Raw genomic sequence first — 17,549 nt, forward strand, 5'->3', positions numbered from 1 at the left:
GTCCAGTTGTGTCATTTGTCACTGTCATGTCAGATGTCACTTTCATCAGTTTCAAAGTAAACTTCATTCATAGTGTACAGTGCACTATTTTACAGCGAAATTAAAGTGCAAGATTTTACTTCAAAAGTAATTAATTAAGTTTAATTCTTTGTGGAAAAAAGCGCTGTTTAGTGGAACTGTAAGTTTATTAAACTTTAACCTGACGAATAAATTGGCAGTCCTTAATGTTTCAATAACTTGACTATTTCATTTAAAATTTAATCTTAATCTTTAAAAGTACTGATTTCAATTTTCTAATCTTACTATACACTACTTGTATTACAATATACTATTATCTTGCTACTATCTAATGTGATAAATTAATACTACATTAGACTAATTTATAACCTATCAATAATTCTGGACAGTTAATTTATATTGTCTACATTTTAATTTAAAGTTTAAAGTAAAGAGAGTTATTTCATCATCTAAAACAGTAAAAATCACAACAAATAAATATTTGTTATTTACCAATAAAAAACACATTTATATATTAAAATATTTATTTACACCTTATTATTATGCAATAGGTAATACTTTTTATGTCATGACCCTATTATTTGAGGTTCAACATTTACATGGTCGACTATGTGTGTAACTTAATTTGAAAAGTTTTAATTTTATTGTAGTATATTATTTCTAAGTCAGATTAACTTTTTGCTTTCAGTTTTCTTAACTCACTTTTCTTATTTAATATATTTATTGATTATTAAAAAACAAGAATAGTAAGTTAGTTTTAGTATTAGTATAGTTTTTTAAGTGTTTAAAAACCCTTGTATAATCTTTATCAATTTTTTTAAATGAAATGTTACCTTGATACTAAACTAGCTTAATTATAAAAAGTGAGACTTCAAGGTTAATTACACACAGTTGTATAATGACTCTGATATTATAGCGTAGTTTTTTTTATTAGATAACGATTGTACTACTTGTAGCTTGTATTGTAATAACCGTTAAAATGATTTCAAAAAATTAAATAATTGTTGTTAAAAAGTATTATAGTGGAAACAATAATATTTATAACACAATTTCCTATTAGATTTACAATTTTATACAGCACAAATTTTCTCTAGTAACCTCTGAACATTCAAGCACAATTTCATCATAATCTGTCCAGTGGTTTAGGAATGCATAGGGGACAACCAAACATTGATTTTTTTTTGACAGACTTCAGAGTGAAAGCCCCTCTCTCTCCCTCTCTCTCTATGTCTGTGTGTTGTTTCCTTATTCCTGGTCGCAAACTCTCTTCTTGAACTTCTCTTATAGTTCTGCCACACTGTGTGGTCAAACTATACAAATCTACTATACTCATGCATGTCTCTAATGAATTATATTATGGTTAGTTCTATTAGTACGAAATGATAGCGAGTATAGCGAAATAGATAAAATTATGATTAAGTCAGTAATCTTACTAATATTATAAATGGGAAAGTTTAGATGGATGTATGTATGTTAGAAGGTATCTCAGGAATGCCTCAACAGATCTTGATGAAATTTGGCACAGATGTAGAACACAGTCTGTAAGAGCACAGGTCACTCATGTTTTTCTTGAATCCCGCGAGGTTGGAGTCGTTGTTGACAGCTTTTTTTTTTCAATAATATATGGTAGTCTAAACCATTCCCCTCCGAGATTTTATAATTTTAAACATATTAATGTAAACAACTGGTCTAAAATTGTTAGGGCCTAAGCACACGAGCGATATTTTGATTTTGGTGTCGTATTTGAAGAAATATCTCCTTATTCTACGTAAAAAGAAACGTACAATTTTTTAAATCGTTCGTGCGATCCGCTCGTGTGGGCAGTTCGAATTTATAATACATCTAAAAGATATTATTTTTAAACTAACATCGGAAACATCTGTTCTGCAATAACACGAATATTTTCATTTTAAATAAATATTATAAAATGTTTGAATGGTCGGAATTTGGTCACAAAACTAGTATAACTTTATTTTCATTTTTACTCTAACAGCATTTGTACGTATAACGAAGTAGTAATAGGGAATGCGCGCAATATTTTAATGTTTCGGATAAACCAACTTCGTCTTTATTATATTTATCGTTTTCTTATGAAAGCGTGGGTTTTTGCTGCTGAAACTTTGATAGAAAAACTAGATATTACCCTGTTATTCTCTTCAAAAAAAAAAAAATCTGAAATCGAATCTATACAATTTGCCTAGATAAATTACAAATGGGCGGCATTCAAGATCGCGCCGTGACATGATGCAGAATATGTTAAGGAATTTGAGTCTTTTATCTGTTTTTATTGTATCCACCTAGTTGAAGAATAAAATCGTTTAATAGGAGAAGGTTATTAGAAACATGTCAAGAATATTATGAATTATAATTTTTTTATCACTATGACACGCAACGTTATTTATTACTTACAAATAATAACTTGCATTATTATTTTCTATTAATTACGATTAAATGAAGCGTAAGCCTTAATGTAATGCTAACCTAAGATGGCCGCCGTTGTACAATTTTGGCGGTAAACAATGACATTAGCTAAATTGCACGTGAAACAATACCATCTATTACGAAGCTAACGTATGACGTAATGCTATTTAATGGGTGTGTGCATGACGCACTTGTATCAATTTGTCTATTTATTTCAATTGAAGACAAGGATGTGATTGTTTGGGGACGGTCTAATGTTTCTTGTTAAATGATTCGATTTCTATTGTCGCTCGGCCATTCTGATTGCGGGAAGTCATTGCGCTGTATTCATAACTACGTTCAAACGTTCTACGTAAATTTTGAACATATTGTTATCTGTCTTATTTTGATAGAAAATGAAACGACAGTATGTAAGAGTGCTTTGACTGTGGTAATTGGAAACAGTTTTATCGTTTTAACGTGAGCATAGAGTGCTCTTTGAAATTCGTAATTTATTGATCGTTAATTTTCTTTTTTGCTTCATGTCTAAGTGCAAAGATATATAACAAGGTCGTATATTTAGAGCGACGTTAAAACATTGTATAAATTCGCGATGTCGTTAAAAGAAAATTTGTCCTCGATCCTTTTTTATTATCATCGTTCATGTAATTAAATATATTCAGTGAATAATTATTTAAATTTTACTGTTATCTCATTGTATACATAAAATATCAAACAGAAATAAATAAAAGGTTCTTAAGTTTACTCATTTGTTATAGAAAGTAAATAGACATTACATTTTAATCTAAAGGAACAAGGACGTTGTGTTACCAAAAATTGTTATAGAAGTCAATAAGTTGTAGAAAGTGTAAAACTAGTTGAACAAATTATCGTTGATATCTGTGACGAGAATCCCTGAATAAATAATATTGTTATCTCTGTTTTGTTTATGATCTCAGAACCCAACGATTAATTATTTAGCTTGTAAATCTATGTAGAAAAATCTATAGAGACTTAGAAATATATATAAAGAACTATAACAAATAGAACTGCATTTTATTTAATAACATTTGTCATTACATTAATTAGAGCAATCATTAATTGAGTAGGCTAGTTAACTTTCAATACTTGAACTGGATTTTGAACAGTTCAAAAGTTATTCAGTTACAAGCAAGTCAGAAATACGGTGCGTTTTTCACATTTATAAGAGGTAAGAAATAAAAATATCGACGCTGGAAAGCATAAACGCTGTAAACCTTGAAATCGCGAATATGTTTTTCACACGTTAATAATTTCAACCATTATCAAACGATAATGATTTTATTATAGGTTAGCACAAACTACACAACATTGCTAAATACCGCATGCTTGTAGGCGTATCAGCTCACGAGTTATCATATTTTGGCTCTCCTGTAAAGTTCATACTTTCAGGGTTACAGCGTTTACGCTTTCCAGCGTCGATATATTTAATGATAGAACCGTCAAAAGTAATTTAAAACAACATGAAAGGTATCAACATTTTTTTCTATCGTAGATCCCTTACATTTGTACTGCTTTCGGAAAACCCTATGCTTTAATTCGCCTTTAACTAGTAACTTTATTTCCGCCATCATAACCCCCCGTCGGGTGTACTTTGAACCCAGGGTTTTCATCTTTTAGAATCACGGATCAACAACAATAAAAGTAAGACGTAGTCAAATTGTAAGGCAAAATAATATATGTAGTAATATACTAATCCCTCACAATTTAATTACAATGCTTATTATCTTTCAGTGTTACCATACTTTAAAATTCAAAAGTTTTTAAAGAAACATGATTGTTACAGTTGCCAAGATGGAGATGCTATCCGATGTACTCCAGCCGTACAAGGAGTTGGTGGGCTCCGTGGCTGCCATCGTCACAATCGGCCAAATGTTCTCTGGCTCCTTCATCTGCTACGACGTGTACAAGCAGGGCAACACCCGAGGGATAACCATAGCTCCTTTCCTTGGAGGTGTTGTTATGTGAGTCACTATCAAAGTGTAGACGACCTGGTGAATGACTTGATATGGCTTTAACATTATTAACAGAGATTAAACGTAGATTAAGGTAGAATAATTTATTCTAATCAACTGCTTAAGTAAAGAATTCTGTGTGTGACAGTACATCCTGTGTGGTGGGTAAACACTGAGATTGATTACCTAGTTTTTTTTTGTTTGATTGTACAATATCTATTTGTATCTGTAATTATATAACACTAGCTTTTACCCGCGACTCCGTCCGCGCGGAATAAAAAATAGAAAACGGGGTAAAAATTATCCTATGTCCGTTTCCTGGTTCTAAGCTATCTGCCCACCAATTTTCAGTCAAATCGATTCAGCCGTTCTTGAGTTATAAATAGTGTAACTAACACGACTTTCTTTTATATATATAGATTATATTTATATAGGTGTAATGTCTATAGCGTTTACTATATTAAATTCTCAAAATTATTACGAGGTTAACTTGTACAAAATTTAGCGGAATCGACGAATTACGTTGTCATTTTGCTGATTTCGTTAATTTGAATTGACGTCACAAGTTTGCTGCGAGCTATTTTGAAATCAATAGAATAATGAGCGTTAGTGTGTAGTCAAAAATAAATTATTTTTATTTTAGACATTCTTGTGTATACTGTTGTATACTAATTTGTATATTTTTTCAATAAGGTGACAAATAAGCGTCATCGGCTGCAATAACATAATGTGTAATAGATGCGTTGTCTTCCTTTATCGGACAGAAGAAAAGAGAGAAAAAGGTTATTCCCCTTTTCTTTTACTCCGCTGCGACCATTTCCTTGTTAGGATAATGTGGGAATAGAAAATTAACGCGTTTATTTTACAGTTCAATATTGTATAAACTCTTACACTAAGAAGCTCTTCATTATGAAACATTGTCAACAGGAGCTTGCTCAACTTAAAGTACGGTTACATATTGCGAGATGATAAGATGATTCAAGTGAACCTGGTCGGTTTGGCGCTGAACATTGTGTACGTGTTGGTCTACTTCCATTACACTTCGGAGAAGGTCAAGGTGTGGGCTAAGATTGGTTTGGCGGGTGCCTTCACGGTCGCACTCCTGGGATATGCAGAGATGGAAGATCCCAAACTCGTGGAGAACAGATTTGGGACGATTATCACCGCTTTCATGTTCTACTTGATCGCATCACCTTTGTTTGGCTTGGTGAGTTCATACAAACAGTACTTTTTATTACCTACGTAAATTATTGAAGGATTTACCATACCGTGTTGTGGATTTAATTCGATAGCCTTTGATTGCAACCTCCTTTTCGATTATGTGACTTGTGGATAGATAGGTAGAAATTTTAAAAATTGTTTTTTGTTATAAAAATTTTTAAAAAAACTTTTTTTTTAACTAAATATGTAAATTTTATTTTATTATTACATACAGACACTTCAATGTTATTTATCTGTATAGATATCGTACTTCAATTTCATCCAGATTAAAATAATCTATGATATGGGATAGATAAAAATAAAAATGACTATGGCAATAAATCAATAACTGATTGTCTGTAGTATTGCGGGTACCGTTAAATTTCTATAATTATTCGTTGATTACAAGTCATCAAATATCAATTAATTTAATATATTGATATCATAGTAACTCAATCTTACTAATATAACGATTGCGAATGTTTAAATGGATGGATGAATGGATGTTTGTTTGAATTTATCTCCCAGAGCGGCATATAGGCTACTAATTAAGTTTTTTTTCCGTACGGACGGAGTCGCTGGCGACAGCCAGTGAGATATGTAATTTAAAACCGCTACAGTTATTTATTCATTTAGATTCATATTAATTGTTCAATTTATTAAATACAATTATAAAACCAATTCACGTGAATGTAATAATTTATAATAATAATATTAATTTGAAATTATATTAATAGTAGATCTAGATATCTGTCGTCTTAGTACATTCGTGGTTACAGATTGAACGCGAGATTTGTACTGGTCAGATTATATGATAAAAATCGATTTTTAAAATGTAGAATTAAATATTACTAGCTGTCGCCCACGACTACGTCCGCGCGGAATTAAAAAAAAATATCAAGATCTGATTAGCAGTTCCAGATCTACCTTCAAACAAACATCCATCCACCTAAACATTTGCATTTATCATTTCTCTCTTTGTCTTGTATTCCAGAGGGAAATAATAAAGAACCAGAGCACCGAGGGCCTGCCCTTCCCCATCATATTCTCCGGCGCCATCGTCACCTTCATGTGGTTGCTCTACGGCATCATCTTGAAGAACAAGTTCCTCATTGTAAGTATTCACACAGACAGACAGACAGACAAACGGACAAAATTTTGTTGTATGTATGAATCATTATAAGTACATAATGTATTGACAATTTAATGATATTCGAAAGTGAGGTCATGTTACACATTTTCGTTACATGAGTGAGAGGAAAGATACGCACTCTGTGTGAAAGATTGAGAGAGTAAACCCAAAGCAAGACGAAATAGTAGGATGCTATATATTTATCGGATTCAGATAATTTGATTTATAGAAATACTAGCTTTTACCCGCGACTCCGTCCGCGCGGAATAAAAAATAGAAAACGGGGTAAAAATTATCCTATGTCCGTTTCCTGGTTCTAAGCTACCTGCCCACCAATTTTCAGTCAAATCGATTCAGCCGTTCTTCAGTTATAAATAGTGTAACTAACACGACTTTCTTTTATATATATGGATAACGATGATCGTATATTTTGGGGTGATTTGTATTTTTGGCGTGGCGATAACCTACCGGCAGGTAATGTTTCACAGTTCAAAAGAGGTTTTATATTATTCCAGATTCAAAACGTAGTCGCTGTAATTCTGTGCTCCATTCAGCTATCGTTGTTCGTCATCTATCCATCCAAACGCGCCACCAAAGAAAAGGTTAAAGCGAAGGCGAAGAAGGCTGATTAAAAGGTTAATTAGTAATAATGGTACAAAAGCAACACCGGCCTGCAATTTATTTGAAATTGGAGGGAAACATATAACCTCAAATTTCACTGACATTTCGGGTGACAGTTCCTTAGTACACGTTTTTGTTTTCAAACATTTATGATTTACTAAATTATGACTTTTTAAGTCATAAACGAATAGGCCATTGCTTGAAAATGACAGTTTCCATTTAAACGCGCCTGTTGATGTTCCTGGCAGTTAATTCCGTATTAGTTCGAATCCTTGTGGTTACCAACAACAACCGTCAGCGCTAAAATGGCAAAAATCAAATGGGCACAAAATACCACGGCATATAGCCAGTCCATATATAGATGTCAGAACTTTAACTTAAATTATATATTTTTTAATAAATATTGTCAATAGAGACAAAATACTATGTCGTCTACATTTTTAATTACTATATATATACTATATGAATACATTTTATTTTTAAATCAATTATAAATGTATCTATTTTTGATATGTAATCATGCTTTTACGACGCCGTTTAGTTGAAAAGTGGCGAATTTCCATAGCTTAAATAATTTTTACGAATAAATTATTTATAGACAAATATTTTAAGCTTAATAGACTGAATTAAATGCATTTTCATATCAATCAATTATTTAATTCAGTATTTTTATTATTTAATGTTGTGGTGTAATGGCTTTGATTTGCCGCTTGTTTATTTTTTTTTAATATTTTCTGGCCTGGATACTAGTCCTTTTGGCCGTTTTAAAAGATTATACCTAATATTACCTCCCGTAATGTTTTTATCTAGATCAGTGATTGTCAAACTTATTTCTTTCACCGCCCCCTTTGAAAATCACTTATATTTAAGATCGCCCCTAATTTTTATTCAGCCCTAAAACTTAAAAACCACAATTTCATTACTTTAATTAATTTCAATGCCCCCATTTTTTGGGCCTCTTATCGCCCCCTCCTAGATTTCAAACGCCTCCAAGGGGGCGTAATCGCCTACTTTGGGAAACACTGATCTAGATTTTTGTACCTCGCCGTTACCTAGACTTTCGCAAGTCTTCGTTTTGTGAGTTCATTTGCGGCGGAAAGCTCAACATTTATTGTTTGTGATATAAAATGTTTTATTATTAGGTAGAAAATCATTTATTGTAAAATGACACAAATAAATCAATTATTGTAAAAAAATTGCATTAATAAATTTTTCACATTTTAATAATTTTGTTTTAATTTACATTCGACTTGGGAAAAAAAACATTTGAACACACGTTTGGAAAACAGACATGTTCAAACAAATATGCTCGTCTTGATAAAACATCATCAAATGTTAGAGTACGTTACACAAGTCTATATTTTGATAATAGCTTCTTTCAATGCCTTCAATTCCTTTTGATGTAGCCACTTGATTCCCGTCGCTGACGCAGAACTGGGCGGTCGCGAGATGCATCTGTGAATAGAAATTTATTTTGTAAATACTCTGAAAAAGGCAACCAATTTAAATGGTTGTTATTCAGCTATACGTGAGGAAATTCGAAAATAAACTTTTGGCAACTTCAAATTACTAAGAGATACCGTTAGATTCGACTTCTTGACATCTCACCAAGAAAACATGATCATGTTATAATATTGCAAATGATGAGCGCAGAATGAAGCTCAGTCGATAGCTAAATGGTGCTTACTCAATCTTTTTTCCAAACAAATTCTCCATCCTGACTTTACAGTAGAGCCAGGGCCCTTGGTTCCTGTGCTCCTCCTGGCAGAACGCGACCGTGGCCTTCGGGTACTTGCAGAACTCCTTCAGCACGATGTCGTAGGGGAACGGATACAGCTGCTCAATCCGGCACATCGCAATCTTATCTTCTAGCTTCTTCTCTTTTAGTAGCTCAGTGATCGTGATTGCCACTTTCCCAGAACAGAAGATTAACTTCTTCACGCAGGATGGATTCTTCGATGCCGGACCGTCTTCTGGTATTGCCCTTAAAAACAAAGTATACATTTTAAAATATATACTTACTTCTACACTTAGTGACCAAAAAAGTTATTTATAACAAATTAAACCTTTTCTGTAGAATTCTAGAAGTTCATTTTAATAGCTTACCTTCGGAAGCACGTGCCGGGGTAGAAGTCCTTGAAGGGCGATCTGTAATATGGGTGTTTGAGGCCGACCTTAGGCGTGAAGAGGATCAGCGGCTTACGGAAAGGTAGCGCGATCTGGCGCCGCATCAGATGGAAATAATTCGCGGGGTTGGTCACGTTACACACTATCCAGTTCGCAACCTTCAGTTGTTTTACTGTCAACAAATTAAATATACATTAATGGCCTTAAACGATTCTGAGTACAGTAAGTCACGAAACATGTAACATGCATACAGATATTGCTAACGAAACAAAAACAAAAGCACAGTCTCTATAACGATACAAACAGGCCATATCCTTGTCGTCGAGATCGGGCACCTGGTCCTCGTGATCATCGCACATAGTCAGATAGCGCTCCACACGCGCCGACGAGTGCTCCGGACCCTGGGGATCAAGTACATTTATAACTACTTCAATATTACTTTAAAACAAACAAATACTATACAATTTTAAAAACAGTAGACGTCAGTTACAATAATGTCTGTTGCACGCATTGGCCGTCTCGACTGGTTCTATACCACGACCACACAGTAGACAGACGTTAAATAGAAGCAATTCCGCGTTCCGTCTGGTGAGCGTGTGTGCCAGAAGCCTAATTTTGTGCATGTCTGTATCTCATGTCATGTAATTTGCAATTGTGCATGTCTGGATAGTATTTTGCATAATTTCTCTTCTTTGTGTACAATGTACATTGTGTGTCTCACCGCGCCATCGATGCCGTGTGGCAGGGCGACGACGAGCGCCGACTGACAGATCCACTTGCTTTCGCCGTTACTGGTGAAGGTGTCGAAAACAGGCTGCGCTGTGTCCGCAAAGTCACCGTATTGCGCTTCCCAGATCGACAGTTGGTGTGGACTGTAGTAGGAGTAACCTGTCTCGAAGCCGAGGATACCTGGCCCACAATGACCAAGAACCAGCGTTACACACATTACAGCGATTTGTTATCCTCAAGAAATAATAGAATGAAGCATAAAATCCGATTTTCAGATATTAACTAAGTAAATATTTTATCAAATACTTGTATTTGGATACTAACCAAATTCTGATAGTGAACTATTGTGCAGCGAGTACTTGGCCTGGTCCGGGTATATGGTGTCTAGCACGCGGTAGGTGGCACCATCTACACCTTGATGATGGTACACGTGATGTCTGTAAATGACACGTCAGTCTTTATGCTAGAGGAAATTTTTGTGTGATCGTTTCGGCAGTAGTAGGACGCGGCACGGTTACCTGTGCGCCATGGTGCCACGCTCGACGTCCTCGCCGGTGAGCCTCACGTGTATGTTGTCACGCAGTAGCGAGCCATATGCCAGCGCCTCACCCATCGCCCAGTCCGCGATGCCCTCCTTCACCTGTGTCACACTCACTACAATGCCACTTCTCCTTACACTTTTATACAAGAAGGCATCGGACTTAGGTTTAAGTAAGGTTCGGTTACAGATTTTAAGGTTATGTTAGACAAAATATGATTCTGCAAACGATACTTAGTTACTTCAATGCATACCAATTTCTCTCGATTTTGCAAAATCTTGTTGATTCCTTTATGTGTTTCGAATGCCCACGGCTCCGGCGGCTTGCAGAAGTGATTCGCAATTGTCATAATAGATGCCTCACATACTCCGGTTTCTTCAACCTGTAAAGTAATTTATTTAACACCACATCTAAGCTGATTTTATCCTTAATTTTACGTTTAAAAGCTTAGGGTTACCTTTTTAGGATCTCTCGCTTCAAAGAATCCAGTCCAGGGCGTATCGATCCAGTCCATAATGCTGAGTTTTGTGATCTTCTTGGCGAGCTCAAAGTGCTTGTTGAGAGTGTCCGTGTACTCCTTCTCCCACTGCTTGATGTCGGCGTCCGTCACCACGCCTTCTGCCTTCACCTTTTCCGCGTACAGCTTGTCCACTGGTGACGTTTAAATATGGAGTAAACGATTAAAATTAATAATTGTTCCAATTTGTTACACTTAGCGACAAGCCAGTACCGGTTGGCATTTTCCTGATCTTCTTGTACATGAAGGGCTGCGTGAACATGGGCTCGTCCTCCTCGCTGTGGCCGAAGCGGCGGTAGCACACAAGGTCGAGGATGACGTCCTTCTTAAAGCGACAGCGGTACTTGATAGCGAGCATGGCTGCGTGCGCCACCGCCTCCGGATCGTCTCCGTTCACGTGGAATACGGGCGCGTCAACGCACTTCGCCACGTCTGGACAAAGTAAACATGCCGTTTAAAATTTTCCTTTATACTTTAATATAATAATGACCAACAAAAATTTATAAAGACGGAAAAAATAGCAATAATAATAGAGATTAATTTATACTTCTACCGTATACTTTGCTATTGGGTTCGATACGTACCTGTGCAGTAGGGCGAGCTCCTGGCGAACCTAGGGTCGGTGGTGTAGCCGATCTGGTTGTTAACGACGATGTGAATGCTGCCATGGGTCGTGAAGTGCGGCAGTTGGCCGATGTGCGCCGTCTCGTACACCACGCCCTGGCCCGCGAATGCCGCGTCCCCATGCATTATTATTGCCATTACCTAAACAAATCCGTGAAAATAATGTGCGATAAAACACGGTCGGCTCTCGGCGACTGATGATTGATTCCGTCTCAGTGCTTCCACCATTGCTCGAGGCAGTATGGCCAGTATTGTAATATAGCGTGCATTACCTTATCACCATTCTTGTCCCCGGTCCAGTGCTGCTCGGCGAGCGCCTTGCCTGTCACTACGGGCGTTACCACCTCCAAATGCGAGGGGTTGCAGCTCATCGATACTTTGATGTAACGGTTCGTACGCCGGATGAACCGATGAATGTACGTACCCAAATGGTATTTGATATCTCCCGAACCCTACGCACATAGATAACATTTGTCGATTGATCAGTCGGTACAAAGTTATAGATAATTTTAGCTTAAGGAGAGCGTAAGTATCTTAGCACGCAATAAATCGTGTATGTATTTGTTGTTACACCTTGGAAAATATAATTTTTTCCAGTAACATACCACTTCTTTGGGCTCCATTGGTCTGAAGTGAGCAAAGATGTCCGTTAGCTGCTTCCGACACACGTTGATCAGCACGTTCAGGCGACCTGTTATATTACTTATATTTAAATTAATATTTATTAGATACCATTAACCATACTCATAATAATATCTCTTCTTGACTTGATATTTTGACGTCGCGTCAAACCTCGCATTGCGTTATCGCATTTTTCGTGCACCAAATGTAAAGGATCTAACCTCTATGCGGCATGCCCATGACAATGGACTCGACGCCGAGCTCTGTGGCCGTGTCAACGATCTCTTCCAGCATCACGATCAGGCTCTCGCCACCCTCTAATCCAAACCGCTTTTCGGCCGGCCATTTTGTTGCGAAATATTTCTCAAGGCTGTCCAAAACATCATTTTTCATTATTGGCAACAGCAATGGCCCATTTTCCAAATCTATCGTTCAATTAAACTCTTTTAAAGAGGCACTTACTAAAATCTTCTGGAGGATTTGACTAATAAGGGTAAACAAAGCATTGCCAACCTTTTAACTTGTTATATACGGGTATGGGCAGCATTCACTTTGTTAGTTTAGTGAAACCAGGTATACGCATTCTCCTTTGCCACCTTATGAAATAAAAAAAAAACTGAATCTTACAAGACAGCCTTGGTGAGCCTGCGGAGTATGAGCTTCTTGTGCTCTGGCGTCTTCTCCATAATGCCAGGCGTCTCGAGATTCTCGCGCACGAAATGGAGGCTGTCCATGTCGTGCACGTGCATGTACTCCACGCCAATCGACCCGCAGTACACATTCTCCAGACGCCTCTTTATCTCGCTAAATAATACAAACCTCATTTCAGAGATTAATTAACGGCCGAATTCAATAATGAAGCCTCATAGTAGTTCTGAAGATCGCCTATTGTCAATGATAGTTTACGTTGTTTTATTGCTATTGATATCTTTAGATCGGTTTAATATGGAACAAATTAAAATAATTTGTATTTTTTGATACTAAAAAGTATTTAATAAGTACTTATGATTGAAAATGGTTACCTTAATGTCAATTCATGCTCTTTCCCTCCCAAGTAGCACATTGGAGGAAGTTCAAATTTCATATTCATATGAGCGTCAGCTGAAAACAAAATGAACTACTTACCTAAACAAAAACTAAATAGGCTTACGTTGTCTTTTGAAAGTGATTTTAAATATATATATATATTACTAGATTTAAAAACAATAAAAGGATCAACTTTTATCTTGAGAAACTAGTTAAATTGAGGGTCAACTTCGTTGGCTAAGGTTTAAAGGTAGACGTCGTTTTTTTCTTCGTCTGCCAAGGGTTGACAATGCTGTCGTCCTTTTTCAGCTGCCATAATTCTACGTTTATTAAAATTTGGCAGCCCTAAGCTATAGATGATTATTTTTGTGTTTAACACGTTCAGTGTTACTGAGTCAGGAATAATATCCCATTGCCGTGGAACATATAAAACATACTGAGAACAGTTCCCAGCTCTCTAGCGACGAACTTCGACTCGAAGTTGGACAGTCGAGTCGAAGAGTCGGCTTCGGCCTTCATGCGCTGGTTCTTTGCTCGCAGGATCCAGTCGGCCGCGATTGCCATGCGCAACGGGTCAGTCTGCGCCAGCAGGTGCCCACGGATCTATACATTTACATTACATTTGGTTTTAAAATTTTTATCTGCTTTTAGTCCAGGTAGAAAATTTCTCAATGTTTATACCTTGGGAATGTATTCTAGTATTACTAGTTATTAATAATATAAGCTTACTCTTGAATAAAATAAAATGGTTAATTTTCATCTTGGAAATAGGAATAGCAGTTGCGCTCGGCTACAATCACGTGGTAAAGTGTTTAGCTTTTTGAGGGTCTGCTAAGTAAGAACCATGTTTATGTTGCAAATTCACCTGGAAGCCTCGAATCAAATGTTGCACGGCCAGGTGCAACTTGATTGTTTCCTTGTTATCATCAGCTTTCTTGCAACTTTGTTCACCTAAACAAGTTTTTACATAAGGATGAAGGTAATTTAAATGAATTTCCGACGTAATTTTATCAGGTAGCTTTTATTATTTTGGTAATTTTCATTAACTAGAGGCAAAAGTACCTATTGATAAACAAAAAAGGTAAAAAGAAAAAAAAAACGAATCACCAGTTTTTGTTTTAGGTGTGAACTCGTCTTCGACATCTTCAATTTTCAACTCGTTCGCGTTGAGGCTTTCATAGAAACAGTCCCAAGACTGTAATGTGTTAAATATTACTGGTACCAAGTTATACAATATGTAAAGTTAAGACAAAAAGTCTAATGGATTGATTTAACAATGGATCAATATGTAGCGTTTTACTTACGGAATCAACTGGATTTTTTTTCACCCAGTCGACGTACTGCGCTTCGAGAAAGTTTGCGTTACATCCTGACAGAAAGGACTCCGACCGGGAAGAACTACCTCTTGTTATAAGATATCCTTTAATCTAAAATTATAAATATTTTTAACATAACATTCTTTAAAATCGAGAATAGTTTCAACGGAGAAGAAATCATATCCGGGTTACTAAACATTATTTTAAAAAAATTTACACCCCGATATCGACCCATTCAAAGATTATTCACTTGCAACAAACCCTAAGTTTCCAATCGAAGATGTGTTTAAATCATACAATAGGCCATAGGCCATTCTTTATTTTTGGCATCTTATTAATGGTTCTTTTTTATTTATGCTATAATTTAACAAGTAAAAAGTTTATAAACTTACAACAGGTTTACAGGAGCGTAATAATTTTGATGTTTTAGCAATGTGAACTGCATTAACCAAAGACATAGCTCACCTATAAAACACATTTTCTCAGTAAATAACTAATAAACTTTCGGACTAATGAACATGAGTTAACAAATAAATAATAAACCAATATTAACACTATTATATGTCACTGTAATTTAACACAAATAAGTAACAATTATTACAAAAAAAACTTGCCCGTAAATAACTACTTCAGATAATAACCTAAAAAGGTTTAACAGTTTTTACATTTATATTTGCGAAATAAAATGAATAGCAAAATTACAAAATTACAAAATGAAAATAAAAATAATATAAAAGGTATATTAAATATATTGTTGCTTCTAAGAACTATTGACATATTCTGAATTTGAAGTTAGGTAATAAAGAACTTTTTAATTGCAAAATATTCTTTTATTCTGACAAATTACTTTAGAACATATAACCAGTACACCACAAAACAAGGTTTAGAATATTGTTTTTAGGGCTAGTAAATATAGCAATTAGTTAAAAATCAATATTTTCTTTGTCCTTGTTTCCTCTTGAATTCGTTTTTGAATGCGACAAAAGCGGTCGCGCCGGCCACGCCCTCTCCTGTATCACTGCAGTTAAACCAGAAGTCAATGCGACCCTTTGCAAACGGGAAGACGTTCGGGAAGTTGTCATAGTTTGTTGTCAGATTTAGCAATCTGTGTATGCCCTGTGGGAAAATATTAAAATTCTTCACAGAGGTAGAAGAAGACGACTTATATTTGGCAAACGAAAAAAGTAACATGTTTTAAGAGAACCAATACAAGATATAGGCAGATAAAATTAAAGATAGGGTCTTTTCGACTGTGTCTTACATTGGGAACAGGGCATTTGTCGAGTCCCAAGTTGGCTGCCACCGCGCCGATGTACGGGTCCTTAGTGAGAAAGTCGCAGATCTTGTGGTGGAACTCGATGAACGATCGCTTATATTGGTTACGTATTTCCTCGTAGAAGTAAATGTGGATCTGCGAATTTGTTACTTTTCTTGTTAATAATGAGAAATTATATAGGGCAACATTCAAGCGTCATTTTTTTCTTTCTTTCAATTTAGCAATGGCAGTATTACAGGAAAAGCCATTTCTCTGTTCAATACGTCTCCTTCCCATCCTTTTCGTATTAGAAAGGACTGGAAAAAATAATTTGAATTGGCAACGCTCATGAGGCGAAACGCGGCATTACTTCTACATTACGCCTGTCTTGTGCATGATATCGCAGCGGTCGAGCGTGCGATGCATTAACTAATACTGCAGCTGACTCTACCTGGTCTACCACTGTTTAATGATACTCCTTGTATCTTTCGACAACGAATTTGGCAGTTAGTACGTTCCGTTTGTGTCGTGCTGAGGGTTCCGTTGCGTTCCTCGGGATCCCGGAACCACCATCACTGGTGCTCGAGGCTGGCCACCGAGGGGATTTTAGTGGGTCTAACCCCACATTAACCTTTCTTCCAGAAAAAAGGGTATCTTTCAAAGTCCCCCCCCCCAATACCAAAAAAAAGTACGTACCGTTACGTTATTTGTTGTGGAATATCTAGCCTTGTATTCAATATTCGCGTAGTAGTCGCTCCGCCTGGAGTACCGCGTCACGTTCACATACGCATACTCTACGTACTTTGGATTGAAATAGGTCATGTACCCCCTTTCAAATGTCACTTTCAAGCTCTACGATACAAAAAGAAATTATTTCATTATGTGACCGTTGGCTTCCATTACGAAACAATCACCCAAAACGTATAAAAACATTAATATCTGTTAAAGGTGTTTCGTAAGGACCTGTGGTGTAATTTTTTTTAGAATTATAATACTTTGCCGTTATACTTACGTAAACGTCACTAATATAGATTAAAAAAATCAACGAAGCTTTGACAATATCTGAATACATTGTACAAATAAGTTAAAACTGATACAAATTGATGTACTCCGTGATAAATATATTTAAATAAAAGCGTATAGTGAGGAATAAAGAAGGATAAAAACTAAACATAATCGCAATACATTAGTATTATAAAATGGTCTAGACTGTAGACTAATGTAGAATTGATCGACTTCATTATATACAAGCTAATGATCATTTTCGTGCCAAACTTGTACATAAAGTGTATTTAAATATTAAATTAAATTAAATATTACATTAATACCCTTTCTTAAGGTAATTGCTCGAACGGATAAATATGGAAATTAACACGGTTAAAGTCAATGTAGAAAAAAAGCGAATATAAAAAAATTTATGAATCATAGTT

At 35.7% G+C, this 17,549-nt stretch overlaps 2 protein-coding genes and 1 long non-coding RNA gene across 4 annotated transcripts; 1 reads left to right on the top strand and 2 right to left on the bottom strand.

Moving 5' to 3' along the window:
- Positions 1-29: 29 nt before the first annotated feature.
- On the top strand, positions 30-7,755 carry LOC106718438 (sugar transporter SWEET1). The gene is made up of 5 exons (XM_014512517.2): positions 30-178; positions 4,244-4,421; positions 5,340-5,619; positions 6,607-6,726; positions 7,260-7,755. Exons 2-5 carry the CDS (start codon positions 4,252-4,254, stop codon positions 7,374-7,376), a joined length of 687 nt encoding a protein of 228 aa, XP_014368003.1. The 5' UTR covers positions 30-178; positions 4,244-4,251; the 3' UTR covers positions 7,377-7,755.
- Positions 7,756-8,682: 927 nt separating this feature from the next.
- LOC106718418 (2-oxoglutarate dehydrogenase, mitochondrial) lies at positions 8,683-15,313 on the bottom strand. 2 transcript variants are annotated; one of them, XM_014512489.2, is made up of 21 exons: positions 15,257-15,313; positions 14,853-14,975; positions 14,656-14,743; positions 14,414-14,499; positions 13,986-14,151; positions 13,545-13,623; positions 13,150-13,326; positions 12,744-12,892; positions 12,507-12,592; positions 12,174-12,353; positions 11,862-12,042; positions 11,491-11,709; positions 11,218-11,411; positions 11,014-11,142; positions 10,740-10,861; positions 10,546-10,658; positions 10,214-10,401; positions 9,797-9,893; positions 9,472-9,664; positions 9,053-9,349; positions 8,683-8,820 (listed from the first exon to the last, which is right to left on the bottom strand). In XM_014512489.2, exons 5-21 carry the CDS (start codon positions 14,110-14,112, stop codon positions 8,721-8,723), a joined length of 2,631 nt encoding a protein of 876 aa, XP_014367975.2. In that variant the 5' UTR covers positions 14,113-14,151; positions 14,414-14,499; positions 14,656-14,743; positions 14,853-14,975; positions 15,257-15,313; the 3' UTR covers positions 8,683-8,720. The 2 variants fall into 2 exon arrangements, with proteins under 2 accessions (XP_014367975.2, XP_045542879.1); XM_045686923.1 differs by lacking the exons at positions 13,150-13,326; positions 13,545-13,623; positions 13,986-14,151; ... (2 more) ...; positions 14,853-14,975; positions 15,257-15,313 and having other exon boundaries at positions 12,694-12,769.
- Positions 15,314-15,814: 501 nt separating this feature from the next.
- Positions 15,815-16,861, bottom strand: LOC106718417. Its single transcript, XR_006756114.1, has 3 exons — positions 16,816-16,861; positions 16,126-16,275; positions 15,815-15,980 (listed from the first exon to the last, which is right to left on the bottom strand). It is a non-coding gene; the product is annotated as an uncharacterized LOC106718417 (long non-coding RNA).
- Between the last annotated feature and the right edge of the window lie 688 nt (positions 16,862-17,549).

Source organism: Papilio machaon, chromosome 4 (genome assembly GCF_912999745.1).
Source record: "Papilio machaon chromosome 4, ilPapMach1.1, whole genome shotgun sequence".
Taxonomy (NCBI): Eukaryota; Metazoa; Arthropoda; class Insecta; order Lepidoptera; family Papilionidae; genus Papilio; species Papilio machaon.